Genomic DNA, 20,357 nt, shown 5'->3' with positions numbered 1-20,357 from the left:
TTCCAGATACTTTAATTTGGACACCTAATCAGCCGTACACGAGACTGTCCGGGAGGTGAGTTTATCGTCTCTACCTCGTGTTGAGATTCAGAGTTCAAACCACTTTAAACGTGAGCTGCAGCTCAATGTCTCTCTTTGTTAGAAAGGGCGGTTAGGTCAGGCTGATCCGCTCTCTGACCTCACTCAGGGGCGTGGCTTGTTAGTGTGGAAAGTTATGTAAAACTATTATCTCTTATGGCTCCTAAAATCATGTCCCTCTATTAACAAAAATACTTTCAGCATTTTTCATATAGCATGCACAACACTGAGGATGGAAACTTTGTACTTATAGTGTGTATACTTTTCAAGTTACAGTATTTCCTTTATAACATTTGTAATGGCATCACAATATAACATTAGTGTACTTTTAGGTCACCTCTGTCCATGTTCTATGTTAGAAATATTGTTCCAATAGTTTCATTTGAAAGTTTTAGATTTTCAGCGGGAAAAATCTTCTTAAGACAAAGGCACATTCCTCTGGTGAACATTGGAGAGGGAGATGCTGAATGTTCGGTCCTTGATTTACTATTAACCCCCACCAGTTCCTTCCTCCCCCATCTGCAGGTGAGAGGGAGTCTGGTTGAAGTTATTTATTGCAAAGCTGATCTGACCTATTTGGATCCTCACAGGACAGTCATGACACTGATAAAGCTTAGCCCTCTCCAATGTCAGCCAGTTGTCCTAATCTATTTACAATCACATTGACGCAGCCGGACACAGACAGGGCTAACTCAGAGGGATTTGAGGTAGAGCTCCATGGGAACAGGCTTGGGAGGTTATAAAAGGCAGACAGGAGAGACTAGAGGGATCAAGGCTGAACTAGGACATTACTTACTGTGTGGACTGTAGAATGGATGTTTACCTGATTTGAGGCTTCCAGAAGAGGCAGTCAGTGTTGAGTTTCCAGGCCCAGAAACAGCTCTCGAAGTTGGCTGGTGGACCTAGCCTTCAGTATCTGGATGAATGCCTGACTGAGCTCCAGCTGAGAGAGAGAGACCCAGGCAGAGACTGTTGAACGCCAGCTCCAGAAGCAGCTCTCGGAGTGGGCAAGTGGATTTAGCCTCCTCCAGTCCCCGGATGTTTGCCTGAGCTCCACTGGACCAAAGATAGCCCCAGAAGCAGCTCTTTGTGGGGCAAGAGGACTTAACCATCAGCTCCAGAAGTATCTGAGCTCCAGTCTCTACCAGACCACCAGAGAAATCCATGGAGCCCATTGCCCAGACCATGGTGGCCCAGGCTGCAGACCCTGACTCCCTCCCCAGGAGGGCCATGAAGGTAGCCCCCAGAGGGGCCTCCACACAGTTTGTAGGCACATCCATCATCATCCTCTCCTCCTTTGCTGTGTCCACTGTGGCTATGAACATGGGGAAGAAGATAGTGGATTCCAGGCAGAAGGGCAATGAAGGCTAACGGACAATGAATAGGCTAGCTAATGCCTTAGATACGTAGCTGAACACTTGTGCTAACTTGTTATTGTGTGTATTTTGGTCATACCTATAGACACTTGTGTAGACACCAGACTAGTGTCTGCTGAATAAAGCCCAGAAGAAAACTTGGTTGAGATGCAGGGAATTTAAATTTACCCGAGTCACACTCAACTCCCAGGGGGAAAACAGAAGATGGAATTCCTGAAGATTATAAGACTCATGATGTAAACCCGGTTGCCATGTCAACAACAGAGGATGCCCAAGACTGTATGAGTTGAGTTCAGAGATTCAGAGGCAGACAATTACCAGCGGACACTTGATGCAATGCCAAACTCGCTATCTTTTTAGTTAACAAGACAATAGTCAGACTTGTGTAAATTACTTTTATACGCAATAGATTAGGTACACAACTGTCACTTTATTTACTCTATGCAAATATCACTGGTATTTTCTCAGGGAAACTCAGTATTAATATGCATTTTTCATGATAACTGTAGGCCTAGGTATTACTTGTCTGAAGTCTGTCACTGAGTATGAAGCATTCAAATAATAGTAGGCAGCCAATAGGAGCTGTATTTAAGCTTAAACAATGTATTACATTTATGACTTCCTGGACACTTCCTAATTATTCAAGTAAAAGGTGATTTCCAGTGCCTATGGAACGTTGTGGTGTGTGACTCCTATAAAGGCAACCGCAAGAATGTTCGGGAGAGGATTTACTTGAAAGATATCTTGAAGTGTATGTTTTTCACCACATGAGGGCAGTATGGGAATATGAAAGTTGAGCATTACCTACCAACCGCAGTATTCACTAACGCAATAATAAAAACATACCTGAAGTAAACACTATTTCCTTTCCTGAACACTATGAAAGAAATAGACAATTATTTAGAAACAATATATATTTATTGTTCATTTCACATTAAAGTATTATTCAAATGACAACAAAGCTCATACATTGGAGAAAAAACCCACAGAAAAGCCCACCTCCTGAGGAGCTGGCAAGTAGGCTGTCTACTCGCTTGAATATTTTAATGACCTGTATACAACCACACCGTTCTGCTGTTGGGGTACAACCACACCATTCCAACACAGAAAAGCTGCTTTATAACACACTTGATACCCATTTTTGGAAAGAACACTATTTCAGTAATATTGTAATTAAGTATAGATCACATTTCATATACATCTGGAAACAGTGGACAGAGACTTTAAACAGAATGTGTGTGTGTTGTGCACCATGTCTCAGTGGGTGTGTGTATTCCTCTCCTTGTCTCAGTGGGTGTGTGTATTCCTCTCCTTGTCTCAGTGGGTGTGTGTATTCCTCTCCTTGTCTCAGTGGGTGTGTGTATTCCTCTCCTTGTCTCAGTGGGTGTGTGTATTCCTCTCCTTGTCTCAGTGGGTGTGTGTATTCCTCTCCTTGTCTCAGTGGGTGTGTGTATTCCTCTCCTTGTCTCAGTGGGTGTGTGTATTCCTCTCCTTGTCTCATTCCTCTCCTTGTGTGTGTGTATTCCTCTCCTTGTCTCGGTGGGTGTGTGTATTCCTCTCCTTGTCTCAGTGGGTGTGTGTATTCCTCTCCTTGTCTCAGTGGGTGTGTGTGTATTCCTCTCCTTGTCTCAGTGGGTGTGTGTATTCCTCTCCTTGTCTCAGTGGGTGTGTGTATTCCTCTCCTTGTCTCAGTGGGTGTGTGTATTCCTCTCCTTGTCTCAGTGGGTGTGTGTATTCCTCTCCTTGTCTCAGTGGGTGTGTGTATTCCTCTCCTTGTCTCAGTGGGTGTGTGTTCTCCTTGTCTCAGTGGGTGTGTGTATTCCTCTCCTTGTCTCAGTGGGTGGGTGTGTGTATTCCTCTCCTTGTCTCGGTGGGTGTGTGTATTCCTCTCCTTGTCTCGGTGGGTGTGTGTATTCCTCTCCTTGTCTCAGTGGGTGTGTGTATTCCTCTCCTTGTCTCAGTGGGTGTGTGTATTCCTCTCCTTGTCTCAGAGTGTGGCCAGGCTCTGCAGTCTCCTCTCTGTGAAGAAGCGGTGTGTCTGGTGTGTGTTGCCCTGCTGGGCGGAGGTCTTGGAGCCTGTCTTGAAGTAGGAGAGCATGGAGGTGTTGTTCTGACGGGCTGCGGCCTTCTCACCATCCTCCTCATCATCATCCCTGATTACACACAAATACTTATGTGAACTTGTTCTACTGAATGTAGACAAACACAGCTTTCACATTACGCCTCTTCCCTTTTCACAAAGCTGAAACACTTGTATAGTAGTAAAACACATTAGTAGAATATAGGGTAAACACTGAGCACTTTTCACCGTCTACCACTCCCTTCCCTGGCCCCTCTCTAAGCCCTTCTTCACCTGTACCCCCTCTCTCAACACAGACCCTCATCCCACCCCAGTCCCCCCAGTCCCCCTAGCCCATCTCTCCTCACCAGTGTACGGTGACAGCCTTGCTGTCCAGCAGGGTCTGTGTGGTGCTCCAGCTGAACCTGACAAACTGAGGGTAGCCAAACACCGGGTCAAGCTCCTTCAACAGCCACGCCTTCGTCTTCGGGTCTGAAGGACACTCAACAAGAAAAAGGTCAATTCTACTTTATTTTAAACAAATTATACAATTACAGCACTAAAACACTACTGTATTTCTACAAACGTCTATTTAACACAAAAGATGGGCCTCCATCCTTTACCAGACAAGACTTTTAAAATGGCAGAATAATACAGCATTTAAACGATGGTCTCTGCACTTCTAGTGTTAAAACAAGTTCTACCATTAAAGGACAAAATGAAAGCATCAAATTTGACTAAATTGGGATTCAATACAAGATGCTGAACTTCATATATCGTTCCAGTGTTGCCAAGCCATTAAAAAGTGTGTGTGATGGGTGAAGATTTTCCCTAACGCGCATCCCTACTGACCGTTGGGATAGCCAGAGCCGTAGTCTGCATCCACCTCTCCTAGGTCTTCTGGAAAGCTCCAGTCTTTTACTGAATGGTCCCTGGCCACCTGAGGGAGCAGCAGAGATCATTTAGGGCAGTGATCCTCCTTCTTAGCCTGGTCCCAGGTCTGTTTGTGCGCCTGTCAACTTAATCGCTGTCAGGGTTTGACAAGAAGTTGGCATGATAGCACAAACAAACTGGCACGCAGGCTACCTCAATCCTGCCCCTGAAGAGGACTGCTAATCTGGGACAAAACCCTTCACTCCAGTAACTTTCAGGTCCCTGGTCTCTAGGTACAGGAGACAAAGAGAGGAAACTATTAAAAACAAAGGAAGAGTTTGGCATTAGCGTGACATCTAACCTTGGCACAGATACTGGCAGCACTGACTATGGGGAAGAGGGAGTCAGCTTTGGGTCGTACGGTCACTTCCACCCCGGGGAACCGCTGGGACAGCTTCTCCTGGTACTTCTCTGCAGGACCCACCGTGTCCACAAACACCTGTCACACACAGGGAGAGGGAGGGAGGACAAGGGACAGGCTAGTAATAAAAGGTTGGTCAAATGAATCAAACGACATTTCATTTGTCACGTGCTTCGTAAACAACAGTGAAACGCTTAGTTACGGGTCCTTTTCCAACCATGCAGTTAAAGATACAAAATAAAATAACAAAAACAGAAATAGTGACAGAAGGAATAAATACACAGTAAATAATGAGTAAAAAGAACATGTCTATATAGCTGGAAGGGTAGTGACTACGGTAGAGAGAAAGGGAGAACGTGAGGGAGGGAGACATAAAAAGGAATATAGAGAGACAGAGCAAGAGAAAAGAGGAGGGCAGAAAGAACATCTAGAGGGTTTGTTATGTTGTATGAAGGATATCGGTGTGTTTGTATGGATGGTTTGAAATAACCAAGATGCTTTGTACCGTACCTCTTTGAGCTGCACTCCACTGTCCAGGGCGAACTGTACCAGGCCAATGGCTGCGTCATGAGAGAGAGCATTCAGGTTGTATTTTGACCTGTGGAAGAGCAGAACGGTTAGAATCACCTGTGTGTGTGTTCGGTTGTTCGCTCTGTGTCTCTTTCTCTGTGTGTGTGTGTGTGTGTGTGTGTGTGTGTGTGTGTGTGTGTGTGTGTGTGTGTGTGTGTGTGTGTGTGTGTGTGTGTGTGTCTCTTTCTCTGTGTGTGTCTCTGTGTGTGTGTGTGTGTGTGTCTCTTTCTCTGTGTGTGTGTGTGTGTGTGTGTGTGTGTGTGTGTGTGTGTGTGTGTGTGTGTCTGTTTCTCTCTCTGTGTGTGTGTGTGTGTCTCTTTCTCTGTGTGTGTGTGTGTGTGTGTGTGTGTCTCTTTCTCTGTGTGTGTGTGTCTCTTTCTCTGTGTGTGTGTGTGTCTCTTTCTCTGTGTGTGTGTGTCTCTCTTTCTCTCTCTGTGTGTGTGTCTCTTTCTCTCTCTGTGTGTGTGTCTCTTTCTCTCTCTGTGTGTGTGTCTCTATCTGTGTGTGCGTGTGTGTCTCTCTCTCTCTCTGTGTGCGTGTGCGTGTGCGTGTGTGTGTGTGTGTGTGTGTGTGTGTGTGTGTGTGTGTGTGTGTGTGTGTGTGTGTGTGTGTGTGTGTGTGTGTGTGTGTGTGTGTGTGTGTGTGTGTGTGTGTGTGTGTGTGTAAATACCTCTGCAGCATGCTGGTAGAGATAGTGTTGGGTGAGAGAATCTGAAGAGCCCAGCCTACAAAGCTCTTCGCTTCGTCCAGCTTACGGAATAGATCCTCTCTCTGGGCCTCAGTCAATGTCTTCGAGTCTAGAAAAGGAGACACAGTAACTCATCATTACACAACAAACAGAAGCATGAATCAACTTTGTTGATCCTCAAAAGGTTTGTCACTAGAGACACAGAAATGTACAATACAGTCACGACAGATATATTAATGAATTATTTAACAGATTCCTCTTGAAGGTTATTGCATATTGTTTTTATTTATTTACTTTTCTGCTCTTTTGCACACCAATATCTCTACCTGTACATGACCATCTGATCATTTATCACTCCAGTGTTAATCTGCAAAATTGTAATTATTCGCCTGCCTCCTCATGCCTTTTGCACACATTGTATATAGACTCCCCCTTTTTTTTCCTACTGTGTTATTGACTTGTTAATTGTTTACTCCATGTGTTGTCTGTTCACACTGCTATGCTTTATCTTGGCCAGGTCGCAGTTGCAAATGAGAACTTGTTCTCAACTAGCCTACCTGGTTAAATAAAGGTAAAATAAAATAAAAATCTATAATTATTTATTTTTTTAAATCATGAACTTACCTGCCACTTTTAAGTCCTTCAGAGCTTCCTTTTTGGCAACGGGACAGAAACATATTCCGTAGACCATGGGTCCTGGTAGAGCGAATGCACGATATTAGCAAGCAACATCAAACGATGACCAAGCAACTAGATAACAGACATTCAGTGACCTACTAGGTGATCCATGACGTTTGAATAGGAGCCAATCCATTTTTTAAATTAGCATCTGCTAAATGACCAAAATGTAAACATAAAAATAGATGAGTTAACATGGACTAGTGATCCATGACATTTGAAAAGGAGGCCCACTCACCCAGTACAGGCCCCCGGCCGGCTTCATCGATACCCAAACAGCAGTCTTCTGTCTTGCAGACGTCAGGTATTGCTGAAGCCAGGCGACAGCTCACCGAGTTGTCTGCTTCAAACTCACCGAGATCCATGGTGACCTTCCACAGTCTGTTTCTGTAAGTCTGGAATCAACTGTAAACAACAAGAGCTGTAAACAACTGTACAGAGAAAGTACACTGTAAACAACAAGTGCTCTGTAAACAACTGTAAAAGATAAGTAGCCTAAACCACTGTCTTGGTGAGTAGCTATGTTGACATTTTGAAATGTGAAATAGCAATCCAATTTTAAGCAAGTAATTACAAGATATAGCCAGCTAGAAATAACAGTAGAATAGTGATGGGTGGGTTGACTCATAATCCGCCGTCCCCACGGTTACATCCGCAGGGAGGGGCAGGTTTAGGGTCATTAAATATGGTGTGGATAAAGGGAGCATGGGTGGACACAGCTGTCTATTTCCTTACAACTGCTAAAACTGCAATCATTTGGAAATGTTGCATAGAAAATAGTTCCTGTTTTTTTTGTTTGTTATAGAATTCTCTCCCTGGTCCCTAAATGTCTTTCCTCTGTGAAAGAAGCAAAAATGACAAAAGAAAACTGAAAACTGAAAACTAGATTGAAGCATTCATCCTATCTATATGATTCTGGTGACACTGGTGAGCAAAGGTTTACTTCTAGGGAAACATATAATGACAGAAGAGAAGCTGCATGTATCTAATTATAGACAAGTTGACTAACAAATAACTCACCAAAATGTCAGAAATTATAAGCACAAACATAGGCTTAAAAAAATATCTTGCACCCCCTGACAACAACAAATAATTCTGCTGTCTCTGACTGTAGCCTAGACTAGCGGGTTAGGGTCGGATGCGGGCCTCAGATTTCCACTTTATCACATATAGTCAAGCGGTTGTGGATGTCTTATTAGTTATTCTGGGCTGGTGTGGGTGAACAAACAGCTGACCTGTGAACCATTCACAGTAGAACTAACACGTGCTTGTGTCGGTAGTAGTGCAAATCCCATGCATGCACGGGGACTTAAGCTAGTCTGTGGCAGTATGCAAAGCATTTTGGAGGAATGACAACCGTGACCCAGCACTCTAACATCTTTACTTTGGTGAGTTACGGAAGTATATTTAAGCTAGTCACTAAAATAAGTCAGGCTGATAGTGAGAGTGCAGCAGAACGACGGCCTGGGTCAGAGCTAGATTACATTACATTTACATTTAAGTCATTTAGCAGACGCTCTTATTCAGAGCGACTTACAGATCTCAAACTCTAGGCGGCATTCTGCCTTTCAGTCTTCAGAGGTTAGCTTCGCCCACGACTGGCCCATGTCAACTATACTCAACAAAAACGCAACATTTCAAGTGTTGGTCCCATGTTTCATGAGCTGAAATGAAAGATCCCAGTAATGTTCCATACGCACAAAAAGCTTATTTCTCTATTTACATGCATTATTTTTTATATTTTAGTAAACGCTTTTCATATTAATGCTTATTTCAATGTTTCTAAGATTTTTCACAAAAACAAGCGTATCGCTGAAATGTCAACGGAACACCGCAAGCTTTCTATTTTCAAAGCCTTTGACATTTAATTCCCCTCGTGTCATGTTAATTTAGCTTTTTGTGACCAGTGGAAACAACTTTGCAGAATTCCACAACATGTAAATCCTCTAAAACCGCAGCGAGAAAGCTGCACGCTCTAACAGAGCTCGGTGCTTATTATCGGATCTATTAGGTTACGAAATCGGACTTTTTGGATATAATATTAATGGTATGGTAAAGAAAGACCCGACTGGACGATTCAGAACACGAATAATCATGTGTCTTGGTAAAAGGTATTTTATACCATAAATAAGTGACATTTCATCACCAAACCTCGTGGGTGGACAGACATCCTACCCTTATTTTTCATCAGCAATAAAGAACCTGTCAAAGAAAAACATATACACTTACTGTAGCAGTTTTGCACAGATCCATATAACTATGGGTGCCTCCATCCAAAGAAACTACACTCCCCGAGTTACCGTTACACACAGGGGTTCGGAGCATGCTAGATAGCGAATTAGTACAGGTGGTCGCCTCTGTCTTCCATAAATGTCCCATAAACAAACGCTGTAACATGGAGATGTGGCATTGTGGGAACATTAACCCTATAAAAAAAGTATTATCAATTCAACCTTTCGTATTTTGGTATTTATCGCTGGTAAGAAATAAAGTCCTTATGATTCCAAAACCGTACCTCAGGCGATGCATGTTAATGTTCAGACCAAGCATCGTGGCTCTTAAAACTACAATGTGTAACTTTTCAGGCGAGTTAGAGATGTCACTCATTGAAAGTTAGAACAGATCTGTCGCTTACTAGACTATGTGCGCTATTTCTATGCTTCCCGTTCTTAAGTTTCGTTTATGCATCTTACTTTTGGTTTTGTACACCTGCTTCAAACAGTTGAAAATACATTATTTTTGGTTATGGAAAATATATTTTACAGCAGTTTAGAAGGTACATTGATTCTCTACACTATACTTGCTTGTGTGTCACAAACAAGCAATGCAAACCATTAATTTTAGCAACGGTGAAATGGCAGAGCGGTAGTGCACCTTTTAAAGCATCATTATGTAACTTTTTGGGTGACCCAGATTCACATAGAAATAAGTTATAGATCTGTCACTTTCATTAAAAAAAGTCAAATTAGTGGTAGACCTGTGTTATGTGCTTGATTTCTATGCTTCCCGTGCTTGAGTTTCGTTTTTTTACTTTCGGTTTTGTGCACCAGCTTCAAACACCTGGAAAAAACAATATTTTTGTTTATTAAATATATACTTCACCCCATACAGAAGACGCCTTCGTCAAAGGACTTGTTTACTAGTAATGGAACTGAGAGTCGTGATGTAGGGCTAACTGTCTAGCTAAGCAGTTTGTTTAATGCATGTTAGAAACATGTTAGTTTCTTACTTGCGTTAAGTTGAATAATGTACGCCGTTTAGCAAGTGAAAAGGAAAGATAAGCACATAAAGTTCCCACTCACCCCGTGTGTTGTTGATATTCTTGTCTGGTGGTCAGTCAATTTTGGCGCGGAATCGCTGACGTGACCCTCATGCGGGGCTTCGTGGGATTTGTAGTCCCATCCACAGTTTCCCTGGGTTGTATGCCTATTCTTTTAGTGCAGTACCCATACACTCGGAGGATGGCAGCAACAGTCTTCCATTTTACTGGTCTAACTCAAGGGCTTGCATGTTAATTAAGCATTTCCCTATTTGTGCATGTGACAAATAAAACCTGAAACTTTAACATGAGTGACAACAACAATGTCACTCTTGTTGAACGAGATGCTGAGTGTGTGTTCGCACACGTCGGCCCCTGTGAACAACAAATGTTTCACACACAAAAAAAATCCCATTGTAGGTACGTACACATGACCGAATCACTTAGGTTGGTATTCAAGCGAATGTTAACATGGTACAACAACAAAAAACACGGCCTTTCCTAAGTGGTCCTTTCCCCCCTCCTCCCCCGCCTCCCCCTGCCTCTTCATGGCCTCGCTGGTGGGATTACGCAGTGACGTCTAAATTTAATGTAGCCTAATTTACCTGCAGTCCAGATATGTTAGTGGTTATAACCATGTCACAGGATGTCATCTCTGAAAGAACACACTTCTTCTCAAGTCTCTTTTCATGTTTTCTCTCTCCTCACTCGGATAGTACAACATGTCAGACTATTAACCCTTTCCTAATTACACCAACCACCATGATGAGTGATATCATTTATTAACCCTTTCCTAATTACACCAACCACCATGATGAGTGATATCATTTATTAACCCTTTCCTAATTACACCAACCACCATGATGAGTGATATCATTTATTAACCCTTTCCTAATTACACCAACCACCATGATGAGTGATATCATTTATTAACCCTTTCCTAATTACACCAACCACCATGATGAGTGATATCATTTATTAACCCTTTCCTAATTACACCAACCACCATGATGAGTGATATCATTTATTAACCCTTTCCTAATTACACCAACCACCATGATGAGTGATATCATTTATTAACCCTTTCCTAATTACACCAACCACCATGATGAGTGATATCATTTATTAACCCTTTCCTAATTACACCAACCACCATGATGAGTGATATCATTTATTAACCCTTTCCTAATTACACCAACCACCATGATGAGTGATATCATTTATTAACCCTTTCCTAATTACACCAACCACCATGATGAGTGATATCATTTATTAACCCTTTCCTAATTACACCAACCACCATGATGAGTGATATCATTTATTAACCCTTTTAATTACACCAACCACCATGATGAGTGATATCATTTATTTTTCCTATTACACAACCACCATGATGAGTGATATCATTTATTAACCCTTGATGGTGCTAATTACCCTGGTCCTAATTACACAACCACCATGATGAGTGATATCATTTATTAACCCTTTCCTGCCAACCACCATGATGCGTGATATCATTTATTAACCCTTTCCTAATTACACCAACCACCATGATGAGTGATATCATTTATTAACCCTTTCCTAATTAACCAACCACCATGATGAGTGATATCATTTATGAACCATTTCCTACGTACACAACCACCATGATGAGTGATATCATTTATTAACCCTTTCCTAATTACCTCCACCATGATGAGTGATATCATTTATTAACCCTTTCCTAATTAATGATGAGTGATATCATTTATTAACCCTTTCCTAGACAAACCACCATGATGGTGATTGTTTATTAACCCTTTCTAATTACACCAACCACCATGATGTGATATCTTTATTTTGTAACCCTTTCCTAATTACACCAACCACCATGATGAGTGATATCATTTATTAACCCTTTCCTCTACACTCTACCTGATGCTCCCCACATTTTTAACTTTCTTCACCCCACCATGATGAGTGATATCATTTATTAACCCTTTCCAATTACCCCCACCATGATGAGTGATATCATTTATTAACCCTTTCCTAATTACACCAACCACCATGATGAGTGATATCATTTATTAACCCTTTCCTGAATTACACCAACCACCATGATGAGTGATATCATTTATTAACCCTGAACCACCATGATGAGTGATATCATTTATTAACCCTTTCCTAATTACACCAACCACCATGATGAGTGATATCATTTATTAACCCTTTCCTAATTACACCAACCACCATGATGAGTGATATCATTTATTAACCCTTTCCTAATTACACTGTTCCATGATGGTGATATCAGGTCTTTATTAACCCTTTTGATTACAGAACCACCATGATGATGAGTGATATCATTTATTAACCCTTTCCTAATTAACCACCATTGAGGACAATTAACCCTTTCCTAATTACACCAACCACCATGATGATATCATTTATTAACCCTTTCCTAATTACACCAACCACCATGATGAGTGATATCATTTATTAACCCTTTCCTAATTACATTGAACCACCATGATGAGTGATATCATTTATTAACCCTTTCCTAATTACACCAACCACCATGATGAGTGATATCATTTATTAACCCTTTCCTAATTACACCAACCACCATGATGAGTGATATCATTTATTAACCCTTTCCTAATTACACCAACCACCATGATGAGTGATATCATTTATTAACCCTTTCCTAATTACACCAACCAAGCTGATGAGCATATCATTAACCCTTTCCTATTACACAACCACCATGATGTGATCTTTATCCCTTTCCTAATTACACCAACCACCATGATGAGTGATATCATTTATTAACCATTTCTAATTACACCAACCACCATGATGAGTGATATCATTTATTAACCCTTTCCTTTACATACCACCATGATGAGTGATATCATTTATTAACCCTTTCCTTCCACCAACCACCATGATGAGTGATATCATTTATTAACCCTTTCTTTACACCTTACCACCATGATGAGTGATATCTTTATTAACCTTTCTTTCCCAATTACATTTTTTAACCCTTTCCAACCACCATGATGAGTGATATCATTTATTAACCCTTTCCTAATTACACCACCACCATGATGAGTGAGATCATTTATTAACCCTTTCCACCTTACCACCATGATGAGACATATCCCTTTCTAATTACACCACCACCATGATGAGTGATTCATTTGTTAACCAAGTTCAACCACCATGATGAGTGATCTCTTCCACCTTACCAAGTTTCTTTTTAACCTTCACCAACCACCATGATGAGTGATATCATTTGTTGTTCCCACTTGAACGTTCAGATCCAACGGAACGACAAGTCCCCCTCAATGGGTGCTAATTAGTTAGCAGTGGTTAGACATCTCTTTCAGCCTCTGTGTGTTCCACCTTGTGTGTGTGTGTGTTCAGACATCTGTTTCTCCTCTGTGTTCCACCTGTGTGTTGTGTGTGTCTGTGTGTGTGTGTGTGTGTGTGTGTGTGTGTGTGTGTGTGTGTGTGTGTGTGTGTGTGTGTGTGTGTGTGTGTGTGTGTGACCTGAGTGTGTGTGTGTGTGTGTGTCTCTTTGTGTGTGTGTGTGTGTCTTCCACCTTACCAAGGACGTACTCAGGACATTAGCTCTTAGTCATGTTGACCTCTCTGATCCTCCTAGATTGTGTGTGTGGTCTTTATGGTCCTCTCTGATAATGGTTTGTAGACCAATCACCCTCCTAGACAAACCAGAGGGGTTGTTTTTCTTCTGTGTGTCTCTCTTTTTTTGTGCTCTCTCTCTCATTCACCTCTCCTTCTCTCTCTCTCTACCTCTACCTCTCTCTGCCTCTACCTCTACCTCGCTCCCCACTCTTCTCTTCCCCCTGTTATCTCTCTAGTTCCACCCCCACCCTCCACTCCATCCCTTTGTAATTGACCACTGTGTGTATGGAACTAAGAAGGAGGGCTGGAGGGGCTGACACTGCTACTAAGTGGACTGTCTTCTCTCCCCCCAACCTCCTCTCCCCCTCTCGAGGGTCAGGTGCACTCACTCTCTAGTGGACCCTCTCCCCCCTCCCTTTTTGAGACTGTTCTCAGGGCAGGTCTGCCGGTTTTGATTAGCAGAAGTGACTTTTCATAGCAGGTTAGGATAATTAACGTGGCAGGTTAGGACAATTAACGTGGACGGTTAAGATAATTAGGTTAAGGTTAAGGGAAAGGGTTAGCTTAAATGCTAAAATTGAACATATCAAGCTACAACCAGGCCTGCCCTGAGAACAGTCTTGGTTTCCACTAATGCGATGCTGCTCTTTTTGATGGCCTCGCTGTCGGGTTCCTGTAATGTAGACGAGCACCTGCTGAGGTGATGTCGTAATCCCAGGCGACGTGCGGGGGGAAATGACTTCGCTACTCAGCTAGGGAGGTAAAAAACAAGCTAATGGGCAGTATCACACCTCATCAGGTCGCTGAGTGTCTCAGTCTATGTGATACAGACGTACGCACGTGGAGACACGCTCAAACGTATACCCTCATGCTCACATACACACACTACATCTTCGTCAGGTCATCAATTTATTTACATACCAAGTTCAGACATCTCTTTCTTCTCTCTTCCACCTTACCAAGTTCAGACATCTCTTTCTCCTCTCTTCCACCTTACCAAGTTCAGACATCTCTTTCTCCTCTCTTCCACCTTACCAAGTTCAGACATCTCTTTCTCCTCTCTTCCACCTTACCAAGTTCAGACATCTCTTTCTCCTCTCTTCCACCTTACCAAGGGCAGACATCTCTTTCTCCTCTCTTCCACCTTACCAAGTTCAGACATCTCTTTCTCCTCTCTTCCACCTTACCAAGTTCAGACATCTCTTTCTCCTCTCTTCCACCTTACCAAGTTCAGACATCTCTTTCTCCTCTCTTCCACCTTACCAAGTGCAGACATCTCTTTCTCCTCTCTTCCACCTTACCAAGTTCAGACATCTCTTTCTCCTCTCTTCCACCTTACCAAGTTCAGACATCTCTTTCTCCTCTCTTCCACCTTACCAAGTTCAGACATCTCTTTCTCCTCTCTTCCACCTTACCAAGTTCAGACATCTCTTTCTCCTCTCTTCCACCTTACCAAGTTCAGACATCTCTTTCTCCTCTCTTCCACCTTACCAAGTTCAGACATCTCTTTCTCCTCTCTTCCACCTTACCAAGTTCAGACATCTCTTTCTCCTCTCTTCCACCTTACCAAGTGCAGACATCTCTTTCTCCTCTCTTCCACCTTACCAAGTTCAGACATCTCTTTCTTCTCTCTTCCACCTTACCAAGTTCAGACATCTCTTTCTCCTCTCTTCCACCTTACCAAGGGCAGACATCTCTTTCTCCTCTCTTCCACCTTACCAAGTTCAGACATCTCTTTCTCCTCTCTTCCACCTTACCAAGTTCAGACATCTCTTTCTCCTCTCTTCCACCTTACCAAGGGAAGACATCTCTTTCTCCTCTCTTCCACCTTACCAAGTTCAGACATCTCTTTCTTCTCTCTTCCACCTTACCAAGTTCAGACATCTCTTTCTCCTCTCTTCCACCTTACCAAGTTCAGACATCTCTTTCTTCTCTCTTCCACCTTACCAAGTTCAGACATCTCTTTCTCCTCTCTTCCACCTTACCAAGTTCAGACATCTCTTTCTCCTCTCTTCCACCTTACCAAGTTCAGACATCTCTTTCTTCTCTCTTCCACCTTACCAAGTTCAGACATCTCTTTCTCCTCTCTTCCACCTTACCAAGTGCAGACATCTCTTTCTCCTCTCTTCCACCTTACCAAGTTCAGACATCTCTTTCTCCTCTCTTCCACCTTACCAAGTGCAGACATCTCTTTCTCCTCTCTTCCACCTTACCAAGTGCAGACATCTCTTTCTCCTCTCTTCCACCTTACCAAGGGCAGACATCTCTTTCTCCTCTCTTCCACCTTACCAAGTGCAGACATCTCTTTCTCCTCTCTTCCACCTTACCAAGTGCAGACATCTCTTTCTTCTCTCTTCCACCTTACCAAGGGCAGACATCTCTTTCTCCTCTCTTCCACCTTACCAAGTTCAGACATCTCTTTCTCCTCTCTTCCACCTTACCAAGTTCAGACATCTCTTTCTCCTCTCTTCCACCTTACCAAGTGCAGACATCTCTTTCTCCTCTCTTCCACCTTACCAAGGGCAGACATCTCTTTCTCCTCTCTTCCACCTTACCAAGTGCAGACATCTATTTCTTCTCTCTTCCACCTTACCAAGTTCAGACATCTCTTTCTTCTCCCTTACTTTACGTGAGGGAGTGCCTATGGTCCATGCTGCACATTAGTGTGTGTGTTTGTGTGTCACAGGAGATTGGTGGCACCTTAATTGGGGAGGACGGGCTCGTGGTAATGGCTGGAGCGTAATAGAGTGGAATGGTTTCAAATACATCAAACACATATGGCTTGATGCCATTCCATTTGCTCCATTCCAACCATTATTATGAGCCGTCCTCCCCTCAGCAGCCTCCACTGGTGTGTGTCCGTCTCTGTGTGTCGTGCATTAAGTTGTACTGCTGCTACTGTGTCAGGCGATTATTAAGTAGAACCAAGTAGCACATGGACAGAATACAAAAAACACACTTTCCCTTGATTGTCACTTAGCTCTTACAGAGGCAATCCTTAGGCAAGTCATTACATTTATATGTTAGTCCTTTAGCAGATTCTCTTATCCAGAACTACTGACAATCAGTGCATTCGATTATAGGTAGTATAACCACATACCACAATCGTTGCAAGTAAAACATTCTGCAAGATAGCTACCATCTGCAAAATCAGTGCTCATGTGTCAGTGCTGCTGGCTAGTGGGTACAAAAGGTGAGAGAAAGCAATTCCTGGGTGGAAACACTGTGCTCTTTTCCTGGAATTATCAGAGAAAAATACCCACCATGCACCACACTGCGGAACAGAACAGATTTCACAAAGTTTAACTGGATTAAAGTCTTTATCCATAAATGAGTGAAATTTGGAACGACACGTGTAGATTGGTATCATTAACTTTTTTTTTTACTCCCATTAAAGTAACAGGGATGTCTCCTGCTGGTGAAAATACAGTAAGATACCCCTGCAATTCAACTCCAGATTGTTGATTTAATTCCTTCTCCCTTTAAACCTTAATAAAAAGACGGAGAGGCCTGTGGGTGTATATGGGTCTTAAACCTGAGTCTTAGCCAAACAAAAACACAGAAGAAGCCATTTAAACAGGGAGACCAAATCTGTCTGAACAGCAGTGGAAACCGTAAGTCTGAGCCAAGCTAGCCTAAACCAAACGGAATGCTGTGTTCACCATTATGAGAACACCATTCACGTTGGTTTAACCAGGCTAAAGCCAATCCTCAGAGAGGAGGGAGACATTTAAGAGTGGGCCAAATCTTATCCAGAAAATGTGTGATGAGCATGCAGGACCAAGCAAAATGTCAATCAAGACCAGTTAATCCTCTCTGAAACCTTATTATATAGTTGAGGCATATGAGACACACAACAACAGCAGGAGTGAACCAAACCAACACAAGCCACAGAGAGTGGAAGACATTTAATAGGGGGCCAAATCGAATAAGGGCTGCTGTGTGAAAAATGTCCTTTGTCAGCCGGTGAGTATTTCATTACCCTGGGCTGGGTTATCAGCTCTGTGAATCACTGATGTGAATCAGTCACTCAGAGAGAAGCAATCACCTTGATACATATTTAGAATGGTGTGTGTGGGGGGGTCGGCAGGTGTGTATGGGGGGTATATGTGTGTGGTGGGGTGGGGGGAGGGTATGTGTGTGTGCATTGTATGTGTGAGTGTGTGTCTGTGTTTTGGGCAGTCACACACCGAGGTAGTCATAATGATAGGCAGAAGACTGGGAGGGGGTGGATGTGTTTTGGGCAGTCACACACCGAGGTAGTCATAATGATAGGCAGAAGACTGGGAGGGGGTGGATGTGTTTTGGGCAGTCACACACCGAGGTAGTCATAATGATAGGCAGAAGACTGGGAGGGGGTGGATGTGTTTTGGGCAGTCACACACCGAGGTAGTCATAATGATAGGCAGAAGACTGGGAGGGGGTGGATGTGTTTTGGGCAGTCACACACCGAGGTAGTCATAATGATAGGCAGAAGACTGGGAGGGGGTGGATGGAAGTGAGCTTTGAAAGTATGATTATTTTTGTATTGTTGAAACAAATCCAGAACATGAAATAGGTTTTGTTTCATATAATTAGGCAGCTGCACTCAGATAATCCTTATGATGGAGATATAAAAGCTGAAAGAAGGGATGATGAGGGAAAGAAAGAAGGGATGATGAGGGAAAGAAAGAAGGGATGATGAGGGAAAGAAAGGGGGATGATGAGGAAAATAGATGGGGATGATGAGGGAAAGAAAGAGGGGATGATGAGGGAAAGAATGGGGGATGATGAGGGAAAGAATGGGGGATGATGAGGGAAAGAAAGGGGGATGATGAGGAAAAGAATGGGGGATGATGAGGAAAAGAATGGGGGGTGATGAGGGAAAGAATGGGGGATGATGAGGGAAAGAATGGGGGATGATGAGGGAAAGTAAGAGGGGATGATGAGGGAAAGAATGGGGGATGATGAGGGAAAGAAAGGGGGATGATGAGGAAAAGAGATGGGGTTGATGAGGGAAAGAAAGAGGGGATGATGAGGGAAAGAAAGATGGGATGATGGACAGAGTGGGGGATGATGAGGGAAAGAAAGATGGGATGATGGACAGAGTGGGGGATGATGAGGGAAAGAAAGGGGGATGATGGCAGTTGGATAGTAGATGACTGGAAGTCAGCTCTGAAATGTATATGTTTTAATTGTCGAAATAAAACCAGAACAGTGAAACAGTTATTGTTTCATGTAACTACAGTCAGACACAAAACCAATTGTAATGATAGGGAGAGACATGTTTAAAAAGGTCTGGATGGTGGATAGGAACCAGACCATGATTACTTACTGTGTGGTTTTATCTCTTTGTATATCTAGCTACAATAATTAGGAGATGATATGATTGCGACAAACAAAAGTATGGCTTGAGTGCAATTTGTTGTAAAAAGAAAACAGAAACAGATACAAGATGACACCAGTTGAAGAATGTTTAGACATACACTGAGTATACACAACATTGAGAACACCTGCTCTTTCCATGACAGACTGACCAGGTGCATCAAGGTGAAAGCTGTGATCTCTTGTTGATGTCACTTGTTAAATCCACTTCAAGTCACTGTAGATGAAGGGGAGGAGACGGGTTAAAGACACATTTTTAAACCTTGAAACAATTGAGACATGGATTGTGTGTGTGTGCCCTTCAGAGGGTGAATGGGCAAGACAAAAGATTTAGGTGCGTTTGAACGGGGTATGGTAGTAGGTGCCAGGTACACTGGTTTGAGTGTGTCAAGAACTGCAATGGTGCTGGGGTTTTCACACTCAACAGTTTCCAGTGTGTATCAAGAATTCCCACCACCCAAAAGACATCCAGCCAACTGTGGGAAGCATTGGAGTCAACATGGACCAGCATCCCTGTGGAACGCTCTCAACACCTTGTAGAGTCCATGCCTGGACGAATTGAGGCTGTTCTCAGGGCTAAAGGGGGAGGGGGCTGCAACTGAATATTAGGGAAGATGTTCCTAATGTTTAGTATACTCAGTGTATATTGCAGATAAGGTCATTCACAACCTTCAGCTTGGCTTTGAATCAATTCAAGAATTGATCACCGATCTTAAATTAGTGCTAAATATTGATATACTATGTTTATATACTATGATATAATAGTATATGTTTTTTATGCTAAATACCTGCCTATCTGTACCTTGAGTAGAGCCCAAATTGAGCTGGTCCCCCATTATAAGTATCTAGGTATTTGGAATGATGAGAAGCTTTAAAACACACATTGACAAGCTGACTAAACAGTGGTGAGTAAAGATTGGTTTCTTGTCTGGAAATAAGTCCTGTCTCACTTTTGAAAATAGGAGGAAGATTGTTCAAGCAACACTCCTCCTAGTAATAGACTATGGCGACTCAATCTACATGCAGCCTCTGTGTTAAAACCTCTAGATTTAGTCTACCACTCAGCCTCTGTGTTAAAACCTCTAGATTCAGTCTACCACTCAGCCTCTGTGTTAAAACCTCTAGATTCAGTCTACCACTCAGCCTCTGTGTTAAAACCTCTAGATTCAGTCTACCACTCAGCCTCTGTGTTAAAACCTCTAGATTCAGTCTACCACTCAGCCTCTGTGTTAAAACCTCTAGATTCAGTCTACCACTCAGCCTCTGTGTTAAAACCTCTAGATTCAGTCTACCACTCAGCCTCTGTGTTAAAACCTCTAGATTCAGTCTACCACTCAGCCTCTGTGTTAAAACCTCTAGAT

The 20,357-nt window shown here is 42.7% G+C and overlaps 1 protein-coding gene across 3 annotated transcripts; it reads right to left on the bottom strand.

Moving 5' to 3' along the window:
• Positions 1 to 3,030: 3,030 nt before the first annotated feature.
• Positions 3,031 to 10,204, bottom strand: rnaseh2a (ribonuclease H2, subunit A). Of its 3 annotated transcripts, none has more exons than XM_052506623.1 (9): positions 10,046 to 10,204; positions 6,982 to 7,148; positions 6,690 to 6,761; positions 6,048 to 6,174; positions 5,318 to 5,405; positions 4,748 to 4,885; positions 4,366 to 4,453; positions 3,882 to 4,005; positions 3,031 to 3,607 (listed from the first exon to the last, which is right to left on the bottom strand). In XM_052506623.1, the coding sequence occupies exons 2-9, from the start codon at positions 7,106 to 7,108 to the stop codon at positions 3,442 to 3,444; spliced, it is 930 nt and encodes a 309-aa protein (XP_052362583.1). In that variant the 5' UTR covers positions 7,109 to 7,148; positions 10,046 to 10,204; the 3' UTR covers positions 3,031 to 3,441. The 3 variants fall into 3 exon arrangements, with proteins under 3 accessions (XP_052362583.1, XP_052362585.1, XP_052362584.1); XM_052506625.1 differs by lacking the exon at positions 10,046 to 10,204 and adding an exon at positions 9,973 to 9,994; XM_052506624.1 differs by lacking the exon at positions 10,046 to 10,204 and adding an exon at positions 9,846 to 9,992.
• Between the last annotated feature and the right edge of the window lie 10,153 nt (positions 10,205 to 20,357).

This window comes from Oncorhynchus keta, unplaced genomic scaffold, assembly GCF_023373465.1.
Source record: "Oncorhynchus keta strain PuntledgeMale-10-30-2019 unplaced genomic scaffold, Oket_V2 Un_contig_27014_pilon_pilon, whole genome shotgun sequence".
Classification (NCBI taxonomy): Eukaryota; Metazoa; Chordata; class Actinopteri; order Salmoniformes; family Salmonidae; genus Oncorhynchus; species Oncorhynchus keta.
This window is presented reverse-complemented; position numbering and strand designations above follow the sequence as displayed.